The sequence below is a fragment of the Cyphellophora attinorum genome (assembly GCF_001299255.1).
Source record: "Cyphellophora attinorum strain CBS 131958 chromosome Unknown Contig24, whole genome shotgun sequence".
Lineage (NCBI taxonomy): Eukaryota > Fungi > Ascomycota > Eurotiomycetes > Chaetothyriales > Cyphellophoraceae > Cyphellophora > Cyphellophora attinorum.
This window is the reverse complement of record NW_017253252.1, coordinates 25,926-47,982: the sequence shown is the minus strand read 5'-3', so window position 1 is coordinate 47,982 and position 22,057 is coordinate 25,926. Positions and strand designations below refer to the sequence as shown.

Sequence of the window (22,057 nt, the reverse complement as noted above, 5' to 3'; positions counted from 1 at the left end):
GAAAGAGCCCAACAATCAGCAAGCTGGGCAGCGACGCATAGATCCCTCGACTGGTCGATATGCATGCCCGACATGTGGACGTCAGTTCTGCATTGATTGCGATCTCTTTGCCCACGAAGTGGTTCATAATTGTCCTGGATGCCAGAGCATGCGCATGGAAACAAGTCTTGTGGGCGAGACAGAGCTTGCAGGAGTCGATGGCGTCGATCAAACGAATGGGAGCTCGGCCATGGAAGGCGTTGAAAGTGCCACGTGAGCCACATACTGTATGCGTATGATTTCGAAGCAAGGCAGTGACTACCTAGGTATCTGCCCTGCGAATCGTCAAGACTATGTGCGCGCTGCTATGGGTCACCATTTGATGAGTTGGCTGAGGATGGCAATGATCCTCTATCACGGCTCGAGCGTTGATTGTGCCACGTGGGCCGGCCTCGACACTCCCAGCGTTCGCCTACCCGCCGTCAGCCAGAATGTTTCCTGCGCTAAGCTTCCACAGCGGCAGAAAGAGCGTCTGTGGGTGATGCTTGCCAGGCGCTGACAAAAGAGCGAGGCAAGTCGTTCGCTGCTGGGATGATCTTCGGTCCCCCAATCTTGTCCAGGGTAGCTGGCCACTAATCCCGACGGAAATGAGCATCTAGTAGGTTCGAAGAACGATTCCCGACGGATCGGACGTAGGAGGACACATGAGTGAGTGCACAGTCGCAAGAAAGCACGCTGCTGCACAGGAATGTGGTCACTCGGCCTGAATAGAACGCTGCAGGAAACGAAACATTGCAGAATTATGTAAAAGCAATGCCCCTGCAATCGAAAGAGACCAGATGCATACTAATCAGGTAGAGAAACAATCGTGGCTTAGACACACAGTCGTTCCTCTCAACAATGTAAGAAAACCATACGGTCCAGCAGGCCGGATGACTTGATAGTTGAATTTTGTGTTAGGGTTAGGCTTCTGGTCTATGATCGCAGGTCCTCTTAGCGGAGTCAGAATGAGGATTATATATCAATAATTCAAAATTTTGCCTCAACAATCAAGCACAACTTGACGCTCCTTTGGCTAAGTGGTATAGCGCCGTAAGTCCTTGAACCGTCCAGAATCGCCTAGACATGTCGTTAACAGTATATCGCAGTCACTAGTATCAAATCTGCTATGAGGAGATCACTGGTTCGATTCCAGTAAGGAGCATGAGCATCCTTTCATTCTCGCTGTTTGGCTGGTATAAATCCCAGCAAGCACCACAACTTTTTGCTTTTTGCCGCATGGCCGAAAGATTGGCAAACGCAGCAGCTTCGCGGAGAGCGCGCGAAATTTCATAAATACAAGGCCCACAGGATGATGTCAAGGCACCTGGCAGTCTCGATGCTTTCCACTCCCGACACTTCGTTTCTTGTAGAAGAAGACTTGATCTTCAACCCCTTCATCATCGAACAGCCATCTCCTTCGTCCACTTCCCGCGATCCAAGTGGTCATGTGCATTGGAAACATGCTACACTTCTTAGGGATTCGCTCAAGCCTTAGGCTACTTGCCACTGACGCAAGCAAAAGGGTTTCCCGCTCTCCTCCGAAGAGTGAGGGGGGTGGGATCCCTCCTCCCACACCAGATCGCAGATTGCTCACATAATGGCTCGCTAATGACTCGATAGCCTGGCAATTTGCCCGTGTGTAGGTAAGTGTTGGGAGGTCTCATCAGCGATCGTCAGGTTCCCGATCATGCCCACAGCACCGGCTCGTTGGCCGCCCAAATTTTTCACATGTGGGTGCTCGCATCGAGAATTTTACCATTCTTCATAGCTGCTACACCTTCCTACAAAGCCTCTTAGGGTCGGTACTACCTTGAGGTGAGCCGTTTGGATGACTTCCGCGGTTCAGCTCGACGGGCTGTGTGCTGGGACCTTGGGCAGTAATCCATGTTGACGACACCATGCCCAACCTCTCTTTCCTTGTCACTTATCGAAGGCCACGTGCGACTTTCAACCGCGTTCTCAATGAGCGCAGAAGGTCTGTCTCTGCGCATAGGCCGGATGTCGAACACTTCCAACTGCTCACTTGGGACAAGCTGCCCGAATGGTGCCGCGACAATCATTTCGTTAAGTCTGGCTACCGGAACGAGTTTCGATCTGCACGAGCATGCTTGAAATCCATCTTCAGCATTCACAACGAAACAGTCAACATATGGACACATCTTGTGCCGGCTGCAGGCTTCTTAATCGGCCAAATCTTGCTACAAGGCCTCATCAACCACTACTACCCAGACGCCGCCTGGCTGGATAGGTTCGTCTTCGCTTGTAATGTCGGTGCTGCCGTTGTTACGATGACGCTGTCTTCCCTATACCACACCCTGATGTGTCATTCAGAACCTGTCTCGAGTCTCTGGCTTAGGATCGACTATGTGGGTATCCTCACACTGATATTGGGAAGCTTCTTTTCTGGCATCTATGTTGGCTTCTACTGCGATCCCATACCCAGGGGTGTCTACTGGTCGATGATCACGATTCTCTCTGTCATCACCTCGACTCTCGTGCTACACCCGAGACTACAAGGACTGAGGTATCGTTCGCTCAGGACCTGGGCTTTCATTCTGACGGCACTGAGCGGTTTCGCGCCAATACTGCACGGCTTGTATCTGCATGGATGGGCTCAGATGTGGATTCGATCTGGAATGCCATATTACTTCCTCGAGGGATTGATCTACGGTTTGGGTGCTTTCTTCTTTGTCACGCGAATTCCAGAGTCGTTGTGGCCGGGCAAGTTTGATATCTTCTTCGGCTCGCACCAGATTTTCCATGTCCTAGTCGTGATAGCCAGCCTCGCCCATCTGTATGGTGTGTGGAATGCTTTCGGATGGAATTACGAGAATCAGAGAACGTGTCCGGCTCGAAACTGACCGCCTTGAAGTCAACGAGGCTGGTTGGTGATCCTTCTTTATGTACATAGTATAGATTTCAGGAAGATCTGGTCACAACATAGAATCACGTCACCCATGTCACACAACAAACAGCATAAGCATGGTCGCCATCCATGAAGACTGGTCATAAATCGCTGTATCGTCGGTAGTCCGTACGCTCCATAGTACAGGTCCGGTCGCACTTGCAAGAAAGATAATGCGAGCGCAGGGCTAGCTCGACCGGATGACAAGCGTCACACACCAAACTTGTCATTTGAAAGCCGCGAACTCCTTTCCACCCTCAGTTCTAAACAATGTTTCTATCTTAGCACGCTCGTGACGCTATTTAGTTCATCATGACGCACTTCACAAATCGAGACACGCGTATGGACACCAACGACCCTTACTTGTGTCATGGGTGTGCCGGGTCTTACACGAGGCCTTGCACCCTACACGGAAACAGCGGTCCTGGGAAAGGGCGACCACGTGCCCCAGAATATGAGGCAGATATCGCGTCTCACCATTGATGGCCCATCGTTGGCATACCACGTCTACAACAAACTACTTGCACACCACTATAGCAAGTATAACAAAGCATTACGCTGGCCGAACTACCAAGATATTGGTCAGGCAACACTTCAGCTGCTTTCTGATCTGGTCGAGACTGGGACAGATGTTGAAGCCCTTTACTTCGATGGCTTCTTGCCAGCATCAAAATTTGCGACCAGGCTGGCACGGCTAGAGCGGTCGCGCAAGCAGATCGAGAAATTTTGCGAAGGCAACCACATTAACCCCAAGGCAACCGTTGGCGCAATTGAGATCGACTATAACGATGCTCGCTGGACTCATTTAGTCGGTCCCGGATCGGCATGCTCATTACCTGCGCCACCGTTCCTTGTGCCCGCCGTTGTTGACGCCCTAAGACTTTCATCGTGGGAAAGCAAGCTTCATGTCGTTGCCGAGGAAGCTGACACGTCGTGTGCACGTCTTGCGAAGGCAACCGGCGCATCAATTCTGTCCAACGATTCGGATCTCCTCCTCTACGACATTGGTGATGAGGCGTGCGTTGTGCAGTTGCAGAGTCTCGATCGACACGAAAATATTGGTGCCGAACTGCGCAACGAGATTACGGCCACCTACATCCATCCACCCACGATAGCCAGAAAGCTCAAAGTCCCGTCTCTTATAAGTCCTGCTTACGAAATACACAAAGATGGCAGTGCTACGTTCGGTACTGCAGTCAAGAAAGCTAGGACCTCGAAAGAAGGACAAGATCTCTGCGATCTAGAAGCGTTCGCTGCAGAGTACAGGATTGGAGACGACCGTCCTACAGCTCATCCGCTGTCGAAGCTGGACCCTCGTACAGCAGAGCTATGTTGCCAGGTCTTTCAGCCCTCCGCGACTGAACCGAAGCTGTTCCTCCCGGTGTTGTATGAAGATCCACACGGCAAGTCTGCCTGGCGTTGTGGCTCGGCATACCGTCAGCTAGCCTACTCGATTCTGGCCAGCATTGTCTCATGGTCCAGGGGTGAAGTCTGTGAATATTACAAGAAAGGCGAAGCTATCCGGCCAAATGCTGTATGCACACTCGGGAAGATGAAACAGGCACACACGGTGGACGCCGTGCTCCAGCTGGCAGAGTCTGCATCCGTGATACCCGTCTCCTCCATTGGTTGGTACATGACGGCACTCCACGTGGTGGTGCAAGAACGGGCAGGCAAGGGTTGGCTAGTCGATCTGAACAGGTTTCGCGCGCTGATGGGCTGCTCCAATGGCTCTAGAGAGGCTGAAAGGGGACTCATACATCTGGAAGCTCAGGTCCAAGCTGTCTTGTATTCTCTGAGGATACTCAAGCAAATGGTCGACTTTGTGCTGACTCTCGACGGTACCAATCTGCCGGACCAGCAGCCACTGCAAAGTCTTGCTCACTGTCTCAGCACGATGCCATCGATCCCCGAGCTCTTTACCAACCCATCTCAACGTCAGAAGTCGGTGGAGACGAATTCTTTGGACGTGGACACCCTGCTTGCCCCTATCATGTCGTTGCTCCCGACCATGCGTGGTAAAGCAACGAAGAAGACAGCTCCACTAAGGCGTGAAGATTCGTCAACATTACAAGGACAGAAGGGAGCAAAACAGTCCAAAGACCGAGCAGGAGGTCATGGCTATGCCGCTGCTAGGCACAACGTCTTTGATGTTCTACATAACATCGGCTGAGGTCATAATCGATGCCGGTACTCTCTTCGTCCTGGTCACGCCGCTGTCCGGACTCCATTCGCAGAACCGCCTTCAGACGACAGCTCAGCTGGGCGTTCCCATGGTGTTGTGGCGCTGCGTGGCTGCCACAGCGGCTTGTAGCAGTCCTGCAAAGACATATCAAGTCGATATGGCTGAAGTATGGGACACGAGCCGAAGGTGTCGAGGCTTGAGCTGAAGCTTGATCCCGAGCCGATCCGCACATAACACGAACACGAACAGCCCACGCTGATGACCAAATTCGTCTACAACAGCATGGATTCTGCGTTTTGCTTAGCCGGTTGATTCCCAGCAGACTGTTATTCGAATATGCGAAACGCCGGATTTAGGGACCGGATAGGCGCGGGGTACATGCCGAGGGCATTATTCGGCATTTATCTTACAAATCCGGTATACAAAGTGCCGGCCTAGGACATATCAAAACTGGCGTTGTGCATGTTCAGATCCTTACAACTTTAAGGACAAGTGCAATTCAAATCTCATCTATAGAATGGCACCACCACCGCATCTTCTATGGGTCACGTCCCGGCCAACAAAGCTGTCACCCGAGGACTGGATCGAATGGTACAACCAAGACCACCTGGGAGCTTTGATCGACACCAAAAGCGTAACGAATGGTGCACTATTCCAGGAAGTGCCACTAGACCCGAATGCAAAACACGACAAGCCGTTCTTGGCCCTTTACCAGACGGAATTTGCGGATGCAACGCGGTCGGATGAGTTCTTGAACACCAAGCAGCCGGACAGTAAGGTGCTCGAGAGACTCGACTTGTCGCAGAATGCTCTTGAACATGGGGAGTTTGATGCAAGGAACTATGAGCTGATTCAGGATTATGATCCGAATGGTGTTGGGAACAGTACGTTGAGCCGCGGACCAAGGCAGATGCCGTCGCACGCAGTCATGCATATCTCTCTGACCTAAGACACCACCAACTGACACGCCTCCTCTGAACAGTCCTGGTCCCTGTCGTCCTCACAGTCGAGATGTCCACTACCGACCCCGCCGGCTTTGACGACTGGTACCGTAAAGAACACCTGCCTATGCTCTCCAAGGCGCCCACCTGGAAGCGCACCTTGCGCTACAAAGCCGGCCCCAAAGCCGAGCTCGCCTCCTCCGAGCAACCCCCCTATCTGGCAATGTACTTTTTCGAGGATCTGGCAAAGGCTTCCGCGAGTCCCGAGGCAGCGGCGGCGAATGAAACGGAGTTGACGAAGAAGTATTTGGCAGAGTGTAAGCCACCGGCTGTGGCGAGGGCGTGGAGATTGATTGGAAAGGAACGATGGTAGGGGCTGAAGTTGTAGAGCGTGGTGGCAGCGACTGCCTTAGCGCGTGCGTAGAAAATGGCTATTGGTGGTGGTGGTCATGCGATAGGGGCCACGGCAGACTATTCGTGTTCTTAGTAAAAGACATGCCAACCCTCAAACTCTTTGCTATGTTATTTCCACATTTGTAGTGCGCTAGAGACCCAGGCGGTGCCCTGTTACATACATATCCACAAGACCGGATGACAAGTACACCCCATGGCACCTCCGACCATCCCTCCCGTCCCATAAACAAACGACAACGTCAGAGATGAAAGGACACCGCTTCTCCTTGGCTTGCGCGTTTTGTGACGGTCACAAAGATCGACGAGAGCGTAATTTGCATAAGTTACCGTCACTGCCTTGTCATCCGGGCTGGCCGGTGGATTAAGCAAGACCGGTTGACCCCTACTCTCCAAGACCGGATGACGCGACTCTTTCCCATACGCGACTTCCGCTTTTGTCTTGCAAGCAGACAATGGCGGCAAGAGTACACTAGGCATCGCTCATTCTCATCAACGTCCCCTGACGTTTGAACGACGGCAGGTGCTTCACTCGGGCGGCACCGTCCACGACTGCTTGCTTTGTCAACCGGCGCAGCGTGAAGTTACGTGAGACCGGATGACGACGTCTTCCTCACGCCTGCGTTCTCTTTCCCATATCGTTGAAGCAGGCGATGACTGAAGGCGTCCGTAGAAGCCCTCCCTCCAGGACCACGGACGGCAGGATCTCTGCCTGCTTCCCCAGGAAGAGCCAGAGGGTCTTGTCATCCGGTCTGAAAGAGAGACCTGAGACTGATTGACCGGATCACCAGAAACCGGATGGCGAGTATGGCCTGCTTGTCCATCAGCATTTGTTCTTGCCTGATCCTGCCATCCTCGAGAGGACGGGCGTACGCCTCACAGCCTTCAGGCAGGAGCGCACGAGCACAATGCGCAATTGAGAGAGGTCCTGAGCACTGTGATCAGACCTTTATAAGCTGTGTGTCAAGAGAACGACGTGCTTGAGTCCTGGCCAGGAGAGGACCGACGCCGCTGATACGTTGCCCACGAGCTGAGAAGGGTTCTGCTCAGTCTGTTTCTTCATGGCAGTAATGTGCTTGTCAGACGAAGAGGCAGTCGCAGATTGCTGAGCATCGTGTATATGATTTGTTATTCTCGAAATCTCGGGCCAGTATACCTCGATTATCAGACCCTCACTTTCAACAGCATAGTACAGTTAGGTTCAGTACATCGATTCAGTTCTGTCGTGACTTTGTCCCAGATATGCAGGTCGTATCTCTGATCGGGATCTGCTGCACTTGACCTCGAAGATTCTGGTTCAAATCCAGGTGCTGTTCGATATATTTCTTGCTGACTCTCTGGATCGATGCCAGGGTCAGCAGCGATCGCTGAAATGTAGCTGGCAATGAAGGGCTATAGTGTCGTGGGCACAGATGTTCGGGCCTCCTTCCACACGAGATCTCCGCCGTGCCTCCTTCAATGTTAGAGTACATGTCTGGTCGAGTACATCGAGTTGGTCAATTTGTCTTTGTAGTACGGCGCATATGACGTGGCAGCCTCGGCAAGCTATCAGCCGATACGACGGACAGTTCTCCTTGAGAGATGCTGGTCCGAGTGCCACTGCTGTTGTTTTCGATGCAATAAAAGCACCTTTGATTGAATGTACTCTCGTATGCTAGGTACTGTAGCTCTGATATCCTCCGGGCGAGGGTCTATCTCAGGTTAGGGAAAACTGGTTCGAAACAGAAAAGAAATTCGTTGATGTATGGACATGTCTTGATTCACACCTGCCCAAAAGTTCTTGATTGCTTCACCAAGAACTCCAGAGTCTCCTTTCGTCCATCGCCAAACGTCCATTTTCCTTCATGGTCTATGGGAAGTGCTCGCTATCTGTGTAAGTCTGCTGGTTGAAAGATGACAAATCGTAGCATGGTCTAGCATCGAGATGCTCCCAAGTCTGCTGCTGCTCTGCTCCGCCGCCATAGTCGCTGCGAGGAGTGCGATCAGCGGATAAGTTGAAGTGAGATCGTTATGTTGAGTGGGCCTTTTGGGCGACTGAAGAGTGTCCAAAGATGTACTACCGCTTCTTCGTCTCAGTTGCCCAGCCTTCGATGCCTTCACCCTTTGCTCCCACGGTCACATCAACCTTCACTTTCTCCATCGCCTTGACATCCTTCACAAATTCGTGATTGCTCATTCCGCCAGCATTGGCGCGCCCCTCTGGCGGCAGATCGAGCATGGGTATCAAGAAGTTGGCGATTCTATGAGCATCATCGACTGTAAAGTGGTACTTCTCTCGCAGAACGTCTGGTAAGGCCCAATGTCGTAGCCTGTGTATATTCCGCAATTCGCCTTTTCGGTTGAATATTTCTTGCGACCATTTTCCGGACAAGCAGAGCGATTTTGGAAAGGGCCCGAGAAGTTCGATGATCTGCGCGACATGGTCGTCATCTTTTCCATACTTGGTGCCCGACTGCGGATCAAATAGGTAGTCTCCGGTAATAAGTTCGAAGACCTGGTCAAGAGTCAGTCATGGTATCAGGTCTGCTCGTGGGAGTTCGAACATACCATGCAGGCCATGCTCCATACATCTGTACTCGCTCCCCACTTAGATCCCAATATCACCTCTGGAGAACGGTACTGGCGCGTCTGAATATCATTAGTAAAGTGATGGCCAACCCAACAAGCATTCCCAAGGTCAGCAATCTTGACTGAAATGACCTCGCTCATGGGCGTGGGATCCTCGTTGGCGGCCTCCTTCAACACTTTTTCAGCTTGACTGTTGCTTTCTTGCTGTCCAGCGAGACGCCTGCCAGATCCTTCTCTATGGGATCTGTTGTCTTTTCTCGTGTCTTCTGGTCCGCATCGTTTGACTTGCCGCTCTCTTGATTCTTGAGCTTCAGCTGTTCCAGCATTGACAGACCCTCGGAGGACTTGTTCACTGGCGAGTCATTGACGATCTGGTTTAAACTGCTGTGTCCGTGCGGCGACATCCCAATCTTGTCGATATTGCTGAAACTTGCATTGAGAGGACTGGGAAGCGGTTGACTGCCGGTGATGAGCGTCCTACGCCGCCTCCGGCCATTTGGATTCGTGTCTTTTGAATTCTTGTCCTCCTCCTTGACAAAAGCCTGCACGATCTGCTCTACGTCTCCGATCTCAATCAGAACGTTTTCTGGTTTCAAGTCGGTGTGAATGATGCCACATTCTCGGTGTAAATAATCCAATCCAAGCAGTACCTGCTTCGTTATCTGCTTGACCAGGGGCATGGGTATGCCGCGGTGGTTCCATCTCTTGATCAAACCCAGCAGGTTCTCGCCCAGCACCTCAAACACCATGCAAACATGTACGCCATGAGGACCTTTGTGTTCAAAACTGTCAAGTAAACTGACGACATATCTTCGTCCAGGATGATTAGGATTGGCTTGCACTACTTTGTTGAGGAGCTTTATCTCGTCGATGGCTGTTTCGGTGTAATGCGCCGCAGATCGAACGACCTTCAGCGCGACGTGCTTGCCTGATTGCGAATCCTTCGAAAGCCATACCGTCGAAAAGTGACCCCAGCCCAGCTTGCGGACTACCGTATATCTTCCATTGTTATAGGTCTCGCCGACAAAGACGGGGTGATATCCGCCTTTGCAGTAGTCCTCACTGTCTTCTTCATCGGCGGTGGCTTCGGCGGGATCTTCTTCGGAGGTGGTAGATAAGGGTGACCTAGGGAGTTGTGAGTGGTGCGACTTGTGCTTTTTGGGTTGCGGGAGAGGCATTGCGATTTGGGTACATGGCGATGAGGATGAAATGGAAAGGAGAGAGCAGATATCGGGCGCTTAGTGGATATTATTGGATTGAGGCAGACACGTCACTTACTCGGCTTCGGCTTGGGTGGGGCTGTCGTGAAGACTTGAGCCAGCGTTGTCAGTGCCGGTTATGATGGGTTTCAGGTCGCCTTTTCTTCGCTTCTTCTGGCCGTTGCTGTTGTTGTTGGCAGCCATGGCTGCGGTCGTCGCGACTTTCTTGGCCGAGTTGGTTACTGCTTCCTTGATACTTGCGCCATTCATCATAGCCAGTACAGCGGCGTTGGCAGCAAGCAGTGTATTGGAGGGGTATGGGAGCCCCGAGGAGGACAACTGAGTCTGAGGAGGAATTTTGGAAGAGTCTCAGTGATAGCACTGCAGCTGACGTGCAGTGCCTGACGATTTGATCGGGACTATCGGCGGGTGATTTGGGGTTGCAAACGCGGGCGGGCACTGGCAGGGCAGCGTGCTGACCAGCAGTGGGGTGGGACGCGGGCGATGATCGTATCGTATATCCAATGCTTGGAACTGATCTTTCTTGACCAACAATGTTATTCTTGATCGATGATAGATCGTGCCGTGTTTGTCTATCAATGCTCTGAGAGTTGCGCGAACAACTCTCGATTGGCGATGTTGGGCGCTGAGGTAACGCGACGAGTGCTCTGAAACTGGCCAGGGCAACGAATCAGACTATGAAAGTCCTCTATACCAACGTTCTCTGGTGCTGCGTACTTTGCGCAAGTCAATGATGTGATCTGGAATGTTGGGACCGGCAGCAGCAAGGCTATGCTATGCTATGCTATGCCCCGGAGAAAGAGGCAGGAATGCCAACAGAGCAGACCGGCGCAGTGTTGCGACACAGAGGTCGAGACTCGTGCCCGATGTGAAGTGCAGCCCACGACAGGGGCGACCGGACTGCAGTTGGTGCAGTACACGCTCGAGCTGGCAGCTGCTGTAATACTGCTTGCTCCTGCTCCAATTGCAGGGTGGGCGTCGGGCTCGTGGATACAACGATAGAGGGGCTTAGCTGCGCGGCGCTTAGGTGGATTGCTGCTTAGTGGTGGTGGGCGACGAGGTACATGTAGTGCTCTAGAATTACTATCTGGTCCTTGACTTGAATTACTCGAGGATGGCAGCTGAATTCTGCAAGTGTAGCACAATTTGGCAGCTGCGCTGGACTTGGAAGAGACTTCCGTCACCGACCAACTCACTGATCCTTTGAACCACCACCACGGCGAGACTGACACTGGCCTGGTATGTCATCGAGAGTTACTAACTCTCCAGCTTTGCCGGGTGCGCCGCCGGGCAAGCCCTAAATTCCACTTTCGGTATCACCCCAAAGGTTTCAGCGACCAAGCCACATGTCTATGCTCTTGATATCGTCAATATGTTATAGCTGCTTCCCAGTAATAGTTGGTACTTATTCACCACGTCAAGGCAGAGAAAGGCGTCAAATATCCGAAGCCTAATCTAGTGATCTCCGTCAAGGATTCGTGGCCCCCAAGGTGGGTTTCGTTCCAGGAACTATTGGCTTCTTGAACTACACATCTCATCCTCTCTCAAACACCGCGAAGATGCAGCAAGCAAGGACCTATAATTGCTGATACTCGGTCGGCGCCCACCGTGCGACCCTCATCATCGAAGAGTCTTGAACATGCCACTCTTGACTCCGCCTAAGTCGCAATTTGCGCCCACGAGCTTCGTCTACGAACTGATCCACCACCCGATCACAGTCCTCATCACCTTTCTACACTATCTCCTTCTCAATCTTCGCGGACCATCATACAAACCCACAGCATCGGGCAGGTCCCGCATCCGCGTGGTCTGCATCAGTGATACTCACACCAAGATCCCGCCGCAGGCACTGCCAAAGGGCGACATTCTGATACATGCTGGCGATCTGACCAACTCCGGCTCTCGTGCACAGATTCAACAAACCCTCGACTGGCTCAAGAGTCTGCTGAAACCGTGGCCCGGGTCTCAAGATGGATTCGCATACATTGTGGTAATTTGCGGCAATCACGATTCATACCTCGATGAGCGGTCAAGGTCGGCCCATGACAATGCCCACAAGAACCAGGCGCTGAGCTGGGGCAAGCTCACATATCTCCAGCACAATTCTGTGACGCTGCCCTTCATAGACGATCGGAAGCTCAAGATCTACGGCGCGCCTCAGATACCCAGGTGCGGCGGAAAGGAGTTTGCTTTCCAGTATGAACGTGGGCAAGACGCATGGAGCAATACCGTGCCGGACGACGTGGATATCTTGGTGACGCACAACCCACCAAAGTGGCATCTCGACCTACCGACCTCCGGCGGGCTCGGAGACGAGTTCGAACTGCAAGAAATATGGCGTACGAAGCCGACGCTGCAAGTCTGCGGCCACGTCCACTCAGGCTACGGCAAAGAATACCTGTGGTGGGATCGGTCGCAGAAGCTGTTCGAGGAGTTGCGTGAGCACGCTTACGGCAATGGCAAGGCACAGTTCTCCCAACCGCCGTTGACAGAGCTCTTTGATGTTGCGCTATACTTAAAGGGCATGCAATTGGTGTGGGAAGATCTCAAGGCGCTCGCTTGGTCCCGGCTGTGGGGAGGTGCACGGCAAGGCGGTATACTCGTCAATGCCGCCTTGACGGTGCGAACATCGAGTCAACTGGGCAACAAGCCACATGTCGTTGACCTGTAGTTGTAGAGCAAATCCATATATTGCGACATGGTCGACAATGTCTCCGTGCCATAAAAGTCCAGGCGATCTTCATAGGCTTGCTCGTGGTCTCCAAATTTAGCAATTGCAGCGAACTCTCCGGTTCGTCTAGCCGAATCTGGGGTTAGGGTTGAGCTGAGCGGCCTGCATGAGCGTGTCGCAAGCTGATTTCCAGTTGGTATTACTTCGACGACCAGACTTGCTCATCTCATCTTCCTCTCCGAGACATTGTTGCCCCGTCATATCCATCGGTCTCGGAAGCCAAGGCCTTCCTCCCACCGCGCCGATCCACTTCGCGATACAAGATCGCTCCAACACCACGAAAAAACATGCGATCCGCTACACCGGTGACGTCGCAGCCTTGACTTCTTCATTCCTTGGAAAAGCCTACATACAATATTTTCCTCAACATCAGCACGCCTGAAGCGCATCATCGCCCAATATGCGCGGCTGGGGTACGTCTCATTCACTAAGACTTGCACAACTCCAGGAATACTATACTAACAACGTTCTCGCCAGGTCTATTCTTCTTCCTCCTCTTCCTAGTCGTGATCATCATCTACGCCGCCTGGATCTTATGGACACAATACAAAGCCCGCCAGGCCGGCTCCCGCCCCCAATTTGGAAACACTACGTCCCATTCGTCAAGTCAGACCAATCCACCACCAACTACCCAACCCCACGCTCCAGCGGACCCATCGAATGGATCAAAGACCAGATCTCCAAGCTGCGCAACCCGCGCTCGGCGCGCGGAGCATATGAGGAGACTGGATCTGGTGCGGATGGTGGGTACACGCCGGCGAGTGCGCGGGGACGGGGCAGGGGGTTTGAGGATGATGCGTGGGACACACGAGTCGGCGGAGCACATGATGATGATCCGTATGATGGTCGACAGCAGCATGGTGGTGGCGGGTACGCGGCAAACTACGAAGAGCAGGAGTTAGGGCTTGCACCGACGAGCGGGTTGCATGCTGAGCCGTATGGTGGCGCGAGTGGAGACTACAACACGTCGAGGGGCAGATCTGGTGGAGACAATCCCTTTGGTGACGAGAACGCGGCGCCTAGTCTGAGGAGTGTCAGTCCAAGACCGGAAGTTGATGGTGGGAGGTCGTCGCATCGGCCACAACTGAGCGCGGACTCGGCTGGGAGCTATGATGGTGGTGCGCACGGTGGTGGTGGGAGTCCGACTGGGACGAGGAAGAGTGCGTTTCGCGAGGACATGTAAGTGAGACAATCAACGATGTGGGACACAACAGTTACGTGTTCGGCAATGGGATCTGGGTCCTACTGGGGGCACCTTGAAAAGGGCTTGTTGAAGCAGCCAACAAGAAGACAGGTTCACGCAATGTTTTCGGTCCCTGTCATTGGGTGCAATGTGTTGGAACACCGAGTGCTGGGCTTTGACAGTATGGCGTTCGGGTCCACGAAGTACAACAGTATGATTCATGGGAGGAAAAATGGAAAGTACACCACAATTCAATTTTCAATGTTCAATGTCATGCATCTGCTGCAAAAAGAAGAAGTTATGTGGATGCGAGTGCACATGATGCATGAGCAATGTTTCTACATTTGACCGCTTTACAGAGGCGATTTTCTGGCTCTTGACAGACCTGCCCACCAGAGAATGTGTCCTTTTCACGCCAGTTCGTGTTTTTGTCGTCAGCTCGGCTGGACTACTCAAGTAACGTCGCTACCTGCAGCACTGTGTGCAGCCAAACAGAGATTTTTGACTCCAGAGAGCTCAGCGGTCGCTGTGTCATTGCTAGTGCCATGCCCTCAAGTCTTCACTCAATGATGGCGTGTCCACCGAAGTGAATGACACCAGGCAGCAACTGAGCCTGAATCGTGTAACGACCAATGATTGACTCTTGTTCGAGCCCGTGAAGTGATCGTGGCGGTTTGTGCCGGAAGTTCGGTTTGTCGAAGAGGTATAAGTATCTGGCTCCTCAGCTCGCTTCCCTCCCTTACTACCCACCACCGACAAGATGATCGAAGCCGGATTGTCATGCTGGGGTGGCACACACTGCTACTCAGCAGGGCGAGTCGATCTCGGCTCGATTGCGGACTCCAGCTGGCGGTCGCTTTTCCATCCACTTGATAGTCGTTTATTCAGGCATGACCCACGCGTTGCAATACGATCCTCGCGCAACATCATTCCTTCTTCTTCCCCGCCTCCCTCTCCCTTTTCTCCTTCCTCAACACCCTCCTCAAAATATCCTCATGCATCCTCTTGTTGATGCCAACCGTCAGGTCACTTGCCGCACCCGATACGCCCGTAACAACTCCCGCAATCAACGCATGGCTCCAATACGGCGTGCCCGTCCCCCTACCGAACCCCCAGCTCCCACCTCTGTTCCCAATCTTCGCCAAGCTGGACTTCACAAATGCTTTCTCGGTTGGAATGAGCCAGGTTGGGCGGCGGACCTTGGACATAGCGGAAGTGATAAGGTAGGCTTGCGCGAGGGTGCAGACGATTCCTTGAGGCGCGAGCTCGGCGGCGAGAGCGGTGTTCCAGGCTTGCAGGAAGGCTTTGCTGCCGGAGTAGGTGGCGAGGAGCGGCGTGGGGGTCAGGCCCGCGAAGGAGCCCATTGTGAGGATTAGGCCGCGGCGTTGGGGGAGCATGACTTTGAGGTGAACGTATCAGCAAGCAGCCTCTCTAGAGGGTAGATGCTCTCCTTCAGGCGAAGCATCTGGGTCAGTGTAGGGAACTCACATGGCAGCACAGTCTTCGTGACCCTCAACGTCGCCAGACAGTTTATCTTGATGATGCTCTCCATCTCCTCCAGCGACGTTTCACTGAACACCACGGGTCGGTCGTGACTGAGTCCCACGTTGTTGATTAGAACTCCAACCACCTTCCCCTTTAATGCCCGCTCGATCTGCCCATACTGCTCATCACCCGCAGTACTGAAATCCACGGCCAGCACCTCCGCCTGCGCACCGCCATCATAGCTCTTCTTCGCTTTGTTCGAGATCTCCTCCGCCAGCGCATCCAACTTCGCCTTAGTCCGACTGATCAATAGCACATTGAAGCCCTTGTCGGCGAGTTGCAGGGCGTACTGGCGACCGAGGCCGTCTGAGGCGCCGGTGATGACGGCCCAGGTGCCGTCGGCGCTTTTCTTGTCTTTGAACTTCTCGAGCGAGTGGCCCGAGACGATGAAAGTGCTGAGCAGGAAACTGACGATCTGGTAGAAAATGGTGGCAAGGGTTAGGGCGCCAATGGTGCTGAGGGTAAGTGAGAGAGCGGTGTGTTGTTGGACGTGGAGGATGGGTGCCATGGTGGGCGATGAGGTGGACTGGATGTCGCTATGGGTGGTAGGTAGAGGATCGCGGGGTCGAAGATGAGGAGGATTTTGGGGCACCTGCTAGGCGAGGACGTGTCAACGGCAATGTGTCAGCCTGGGATATAGAGAGTATGGCTGTAGTATATCTGCATGTGATGGCAGTAACAAGTGTATCTCGTGTAACACTTTTTCCACTGGTTCCCTCAACGTCAGCTTGAAGGTTCAATTCGGTGACGGTGACGGGCTTTGTGGGGATCCGAATCAGTTTCCAAAGGCTCTGACAAGGCGGCTCAAGTGCGGGAGCACGGGCATCCCGCCCACTAGAGCCAGGCACGGGACAGGGATGTCTTCGTAGGTGCAGCATGGGCTTGCAGCATCGTGAATTTCGCGAGTGGCATGATTTTGAGATTCGGACAATTGTGAAGCTCTGTTCGTCCGTCTGTTCTTCTTGCTTCTTCTTGAAGCAATTACTCTCGTAAGTGGTAGCTGTCTACGAGTCGAGAACGAGCAGCTACTTCAGTCTAAGTCAGGCCATACTGCTGCCGTTTTCTTCTCCAGTCAATCAGCCGGCCATCTCGACATTTCCACAAGGAGCGTACTACACACCGCAGCCGTCAGGATTCCTGCTGCTTGATACAGTACCTGAGCCTGTCACAGCTTGGCCGAGGCTAGTCAGATCCTACGAATCCTCCACAGCGTGCTGAGAACGTTGACAAAAGGGGAGCAAGAGTCAGCTACAGCCGCAGCAAGACATCACCCAAAAGGGTAGAAATGGATGTCCTTCCGTCATGGAGCGAAGGCTTCCTTCCGCTGTATATTCTCTTCGTCGGAGTAAGTGATGTGCTATTTGTCCTCCACCTTCGAGCCATTGCGTGCTTTCAGTCATCCGGTCGGCGAGAAGACAATCTGATCGTGCTGCTAACACCACCCAGGTAACGGCCTGCACCAACGCAATATCATGCTACTTCTCCGACTCCTACGTCCGCCGACTGTACAACCCTCCCAACGACCACCTCCCGCCTGTACCGGGCATTCGAAAGACCACCTCCCAAACCACCACTATCGAAGAAGACTTCTTCTCGACACCTCAGCCTGACAGACGCCCCTCTGTCGCTTCCATCGCCGTTCACGAGGACCGCTCGCCTGTCACTGACCTCTCCTCGCGAACCTTCGCTACCTGGAACATGGCGGTTGGACTGCTGAGGATGCATGCCGCCTACCACGTTCATGAGAGGGATTGGTATCATATGCAGATGTTGACCAATGTTGTTGGACTGGTCCATTTCGGAGCGGAGGCGTTTTATTGGCGGACAGCGAGGCCATCAGGTCCGTGGTTGGCGCCGACTGTGGTGGCGATGATCGGTTTGAGCTGGAGTCTGTTGCAGTATGGGCATTATGTGAAGTGATAGACACGATCGGAACGAACGTATCGGATGATGATGTCAAGATGAGCCTCCGTTGAGTGCCACTTCGTGGGAATGCTCCGTCGTGGAGTTGCTGGCGAGGGGTGACGCTGTGCACGCTGAGCGCTATACATACAATTTTGGAAGCTTGTCGACGAGCTCACTGCGCATGGTCACCAGCTGGAGGAATGTCGACCTTGTCTCCAGTCTCAGCTTGCAGCTTCTTGCGGTACAGCTCACCACCACAATCGAGCAATCGCTTGGTCGCCTGCTCGGGCGTAATATCACGCTGCGGCTCCGCCATAAGCTCATATCCGACCAAGAACTTCCTCACCGTCGCCGACCGCAACAGTGGCGGGTAGAAGTGCAGATGCAGACTCGAGCACTCAACCTCCTCTTCCGTACCCTGCAACGGCGCCTGGTGGATGCCCATGCTATACGGGAAGCTCGTCTCAAATAGATTGTCATACCGCCTCGTGACCTCGGCAATCGCCTGCGCCAGCTGGCTTTGCTCCTGCTCTGACAGATCGACCAGCGAGCGAATATGCTTGAGCGGAAGGATCATGGTCTCAAATGGCCAGACCGCCCACCAGGGGCAAATCACAAGAAAAGTCTCGTTCTGCCATACTACTCGCTCGTTCTTCTCCTTTTCCAACCTTGCGTAGTCCACGAGCATGTGCTGTCCCCCCTGCTGCCGATGGTAGTTCCGCAGCTGTGTCAACTCAGCGGCGGGCTCTTCGGGAAGGCTGGTCGTCGTCCAGATCTGTCCGTGTGGATGCGGGTTCGAGCAGCCCATGGCCGCGCCTTTGTTCTCGAAGATCTGCATGTACCGGTACTGCTCGCGTGGTGTGCCGACGTCGCTGTGTGCGCTGCGTGGTGGAATATGCGTGGGACCAGCCAGCTGTGCCAACGGCGACTTGGGATCGAGATGGGCGGTATAGATTTCGGTCCAGGTCTTGATGATAGGCACGATCTCAGTGGGCGTCATGTCTGCCAGGGTAACGTTGTGTTTCGCACTGAACGTAAGGACGTAGCATTTGCCCTTGACTGGCTCGGCCTGCAAGAGGAGACTCGAGAGGCTACCGGGCTCGTCTGGGGAGGTGTAGTCATCTTGTGTCTCCTTGACAGCGCTATAGTCGTTGACGAAGACAAATGTGTTGTCGTAGTGTGGGTTCTTGTCGCCTGAGGCGCGTGAGTTGCCTGGACAGAGATAGCATTTGGGGTCAAAGTCTGGGAGCTCGATCAGCGAGGGCGATTCTTGTGCGCCTTGCCACGGGCGTTTAGTGCGATGGGGGGAGACGAGGACGTAGGTCCCGCGGAGCGGGTTCCAGCGGCGGTGCGAGATGTCGTCTAGGATCTTGTCGGGCATGATGCTGTTCGAATCGGAAGTGGAGGCAGTCGTTGCGGTCGCAGGTTTGTGTCCGGGACGAGCGAGCTATATGAGTTTCTCTCTGCCCTCAGCTGCCACTGAGATATATTTTTGGGATAAGCGCAACAGGAGCGGAAAATCGAGAAGCGATGGCGGGAAACTAGTGGGGCAGCGTAGCAGTCATCGATCAATGGCTCTCGAGTCTCGATCAGCACTTACACCCGACGCGAGGGCATCAAAAATGCATCAATACGTGCCTGAACGTCGTGGCTTACCTTGATCCTAGAAGAGTAGTGATACCTTTCTCGAAGTACTCACGCAGGCAAAATGAAATGACATACTTCGTAGCATCTCACGGCCCCGACACCCCGCGATGACTTGCAGATCACGCGTCATCCAATGAGACCATCTCCTCGGCAAATGTCGATATCAGGACCGCTGACATGACTTTCTAGTATCTGGGTGTAATCGCGGATGTTCAATGATTTCCGTGGATAGGTGATCACTCGGTCGAAAGACGGGCCCTCTTTGTTCGAGGAGCAGCGCAAGATGTCGCTATTGATACTGTCTATCGCTCCAACTTGAACACTCTTCATATTCAGCATACGTGCTTCCCGACTTTCTCCCACTAGCAACCCCCGTTGGACCGACCTGCGAAGATGGCGACCACGATAAAGCCGTTGAGCCTTGACGAGCTCCCCAACGAGGTCCAAACGCCGTCGCTCGCGCAAGCGACCATAGACTGACATGTGTAGATCCTGGTGCACCTACTCTCCGCCTTTGACACCGTCTCCCTGCTCAAATACTGCACCGTCTCGCGACGCTTCCACCACATCATCCTGCGCATCATCCACTTCCGCCTCCTCCTGGCCGCCGCCGCACCAGAATACAAATTGATCCTCGAAGCATACCATCCCACAAAGCGCTACACCGACCCCTACCTCTTCTGCGCCTATCTTGGAACCGACGGCCTGAGTTCCAAGCACGAAGGCGAAGGCAGTCTTTATCACGACTGCCAGACCGAGTCCGGCCGCTTCGCGAAATTGGGATCATTATACAGCCGCTTCCGGCCTGAGCGGCCAGGCGTGGAAGGCACGATCCCCGTGCGGAGAGTCGCCGGCTTGACGCCCAACAGCGCCGGAGCAGGCAATCCCACACAGCCGATATACGCTAATGCTGGGGATGGCGGAAAGAGCAAAATCACGCATACCATCAATCTCGATGCGGACGAGCTGTTTGGGCAGTTCTGCTCTTATGCCAGCCTAGTCCGTCTGGGACCCAGAAGGGGCGTGTTCTTGAGCACCGTCCCTCTGGTAGAGCCGAAACAGGGATGGATGAGGGTCTGGCGGTATTGGCTGGTTGCCAGAGCCAGGGAGTTAGCTGCACACGGCGACGTAGAACATCCGTCTGGGCTGTCCAGAACGTTCACCGACCTGAGACCCGACATCGGCAGCGACAGAGGTGTTCTTTGGACGGACGAGAAACATAATGTTGGACTGAGGTTCGCCGTGAGATGTACAGAGCCGCGGTTTTATGAGGGCGAGGACGACTTGGATGATATCCCACTGGCGTTTGAGGTCGAAGTCAGAGGTCAGTTCGCTTTCAAGAACGTGCTTCAAGCGTCCGTGACACTAAGATATATTCCAGAACTCGTAGTCCGCACCACGCATCTCATGCTAGCGGTCGAAGCATCAATGCAGGGAAAGGGCAGCCCATCAGGTAGGACACTCATCTTTGGTAACTTTGCCGTGGCTGGTCAGGCCCAGAACGCGGCTGCCGCTGAGGCAGTCCAATAATCACGAGAACCCGATGTTGAGGTGCGTTGGAGCAGCAAGTGGAAGAAGACCAGACGTGCTTTGTACTGTATTTGTTATGTATAGAAAGGCTGATCCAGTTCGCGCGCAGGTCAATGGTGGTTCTCGTGGACCATATCAAGGTCGGACGACAGTGTCACTATCAACGAGGAGGAAGGCGCGGAGACGACTGATGTGCAGGCAATTCAGAGCGTTCATGCCTGATTGGCAGTCGCTTGTCAACCGTTCGGACAAGAGTCTAAGGCCCGGTGCCTGAAGAGAGGCAAGCAAGCCTGCCTGTGATCACCTTCCCAGTGTTTGGTCCGAACGATATCCGGAATCACGAGGCAGCGATCTGCTGGCCGTCGACTCTAAGATTGTGCCTCTTGCGTAGGTTGAGTATACGAAATACCGCGCGAAGGAGCATCCATCTTAGCGGCGCCTTGCGGCGTAGTCTCAAGCGTGGTGTTGATGGAGTTCACACTCTCCCTTGGACAACGACTGCCATATTCAGACCTTTGCTGCGCCGATAGGCGCCTCTTGCAACATCCCGAACACCAGGAGGGAAGGAGTCTGCCATTCTAACCTCAAACCACCGGCACATTACGCGCTGAGGTCCCTTCAATGGGTCATAGCATACGAGGTGGTGCGCGTGAACTCGACCCCCATCACCAGTAATCTCTGCCAGGCTCGGAACCGGAAGATCCAATCGGAAACTTACCTTACTTGAGACTGGGATGACAACGAAAGTCCGGTCCTACAATCTCACCTCGATCCAGAGTCCCGGGTCGACAGGGTCCATCACATGGCTAGACTGACCAGGATATAGCATCTTCCGGAACTTGCCAGTGGTGTGGAAGCTGAGGTGAGAAATCTTGGCAGGTTTTGTACATAATATTGCTCGAAGCAATGTTCTTGTTGCAAGTGCTGTTGCTGAATGGTCAATGCTGCGGTCCGCGGACCAATTTCTCGCATCAGATTGCGGTGGCTCGGATGCGTTGTGTTCAAAGGCTTTAGCCGCGGTTCCTGATGACCGATGAGCTTAGGCATCCGGTGGCGTAAAATCCGAATTCCAACTTTCAGAGGATTACTTCGAGTTCCCACACGATAGCCCTCTCGTTTTAGTTGGCGACATCAGCATGTTTCTCAAACCAACCAAGTTATTGCGCGGAAAATAATACAGCGAAGACCGCCTGAAATCTGAAGCCTCATTGCACAGACGATGATCGGGCTACCAATTGAATGACGATCAAGATTGATCAAGCTTT

The 22,057-nt window shown here is 53.5% G+C and overlaps 10 protein-coding genes across 10 annotated transcripts; 7 read left to right on the top strand and 3 right to left on the bottom strand.

The window, feature by feature from the left end:
• Window positions 1–1,919: 1,919 nt before the first annotated feature.
• Window positions 1,920–2,882, top strand: AB675_10242 (Adiponectin receptor protein 1; the record flags this gene model as incomplete). The annotated part of the gene is made up of 1 exon (XM_018139000.1): window positions 1,920–2,882. One exon carries the CDS (start codon window positions 1,920–1,922, stop codon window positions 2,880–2,882), a length of 963 nt encoding a protein of 320 aa, XP_017997293.1.
• A 414-nt stretch (window positions 2,883–3,296) lies between these two features.
• Window positions 3,297–5,099, top strand: AB675_10241 (uncharacterized protein; the record flags this gene model as incomplete). Its single annotated transcript, XM_018138999.1, has 1 exon — window positions 3,297–5,099. One exon carries the CDS (start codon window positions 3,297–3,299, stop codon window positions 5,097–5,099), a length of 1,803 nt encoding a protein of 600 aa, XP_017997363.1.
• A 529-nt stretch (window positions 5,100–5,628) lies between these two features.
• AB675_10240 (uncharacterized protein) lies at window positions 5,629–6,425 on the top strand (the record flags this gene model as incomplete). Its single annotated transcript, XM_018138998.1, has 2 exons — window positions 5,629–5,995; window positions 6,094–6,425. The coding sequence occupies 2 exons, from the start codon at window positions 5,629–5,631 to the stop codon at window positions 6,423–6,425; spliced, it is 699 nt and encodes a 232-aa protein (XP_017997339.1).
• Window positions 6,426–8,519: 2,094 nt separating this feature from the next.
• On the bottom strand, window positions 8,520–10,434 carry AB675_10239 (Protein kinase dsk1; the record flags this gene model as incomplete). Its single annotated transcript, XM_018138996.1, has 4 exons — window positions 8,520–8,957; window positions 9,011–9,199; window positions 9,250–10,156; window positions 10,310–10,434. 4 exons carry the CDS (start codon window positions 10,432–10,434, stop codon window positions 8,520–8,522), a joined length of 1,659 nt encoding a protein of 552 aa, XP_017997344.1.
• A 1,456-nt stretch (window positions 10,435–11,890) lies between these two features.
• Window positions 11,891–12,922, top strand: AB675_10238 (putative rhamnogalacturonate lyase C; the record flags this gene model as incomplete). Its single annotated transcript, XM_018138995.1, has 1 exon — window positions 11,891–12,922. One exon carries the CDS (start codon window positions 11,891–11,893, stop codon window positions 12,920–12,922), a length of 1,032 nt encoding a protein of 343 aa, XP_017997374.1.
• A 460-nt stretch (window positions 12,923–13,382) lies between these two features.
• AB675_10237 (uncharacterized protein) lies at window positions 13,383–14,165 on the top strand (the record flags this gene model as incomplete). The annotated part of the gene is made up of 3 exons (XM_018138994.1): window positions 13,383–13,395; window positions 13,460–13,574; window positions 13,631–14,165. The coding sequence occupies 3 exons, from the start codon at window positions 13,383–13,385 to the stop codon at window positions 14,163–14,165; spliced, it is 663 nt and encodes a 220-aa protein (XP_017997322.1).
• Window positions 14,166–15,091: 926 nt separating this feature from the next.
• Window positions 15,092–16,218, bottom strand: AB675_10236 (Very-long-chain 3-oxoacyl-CoA; the record flags this gene model as incomplete). Its single annotated transcript, XM_018138993.1, has 2 exons — window positions 15,092–15,564; window positions 15,654–16,218. 2 exons carry the CDS (start codon window positions 16,216–16,218, stop codon window positions 15,092–15,094), a joined length of 1,038 nt encoding a protein of 345 aa, XP_017997345.1.
• A 777-nt stretch (window positions 16,219–16,995) lies between these two features.
• AB675_10235 (uncharacterized protein) lies at window positions 16,996–17,630 on the top strand (the record flags this gene model as incomplete). The annotated part of the gene is made up of 2 exons (XM_018138992.1): window positions 16,996–17,055; window positions 17,157–17,630. 2 exons carry the CDS (start codon window positions 16,996–16,998, stop codon window positions 17,628–17,630), a joined length of 534 nt encoding a protein of 177 aa, XP_017997365.1.
• Window positions 17,631–17,787: 157 nt separating this feature from the next.
• Window positions 17,788–18,996, bottom strand: AB675_10234 (Galactose-1-phosphate uridylyltransferase; the record flags this gene model as incomplete). The annotated part of the gene is made up of 1 exon (XM_018138991.1): window positions 17,788–18,996. The coding sequence occupies one exon, from the start codon at window positions 18,994–18,996 to the stop codon at window positions 17,788–17,790; it is 1,209 nt and encodes a 402-aa protein (XP_017997389.1).
• Window positions 18,997–19,655: 659 nt separating this feature from the next.
• AB675_10233 (uncharacterized protein) lies at window positions 19,656–20,792 on the top strand (the record flags this gene model as incomplete). The annotated part of the gene is made up of 2 exons (XM_018138990.1): window positions 19,656–19,703; window positions 19,752–20,792. The coding sequence occupies 2 exons, from the start codon at window positions 19,656–19,658 to the stop codon at window positions 20,790–20,792; spliced, it is 1,089 nt and encodes a 362-aa protein (XP_017997452.1).
• Between the last annotated feature and the right edge of the window lie 1,265 nt (window positions 20,793–22,057).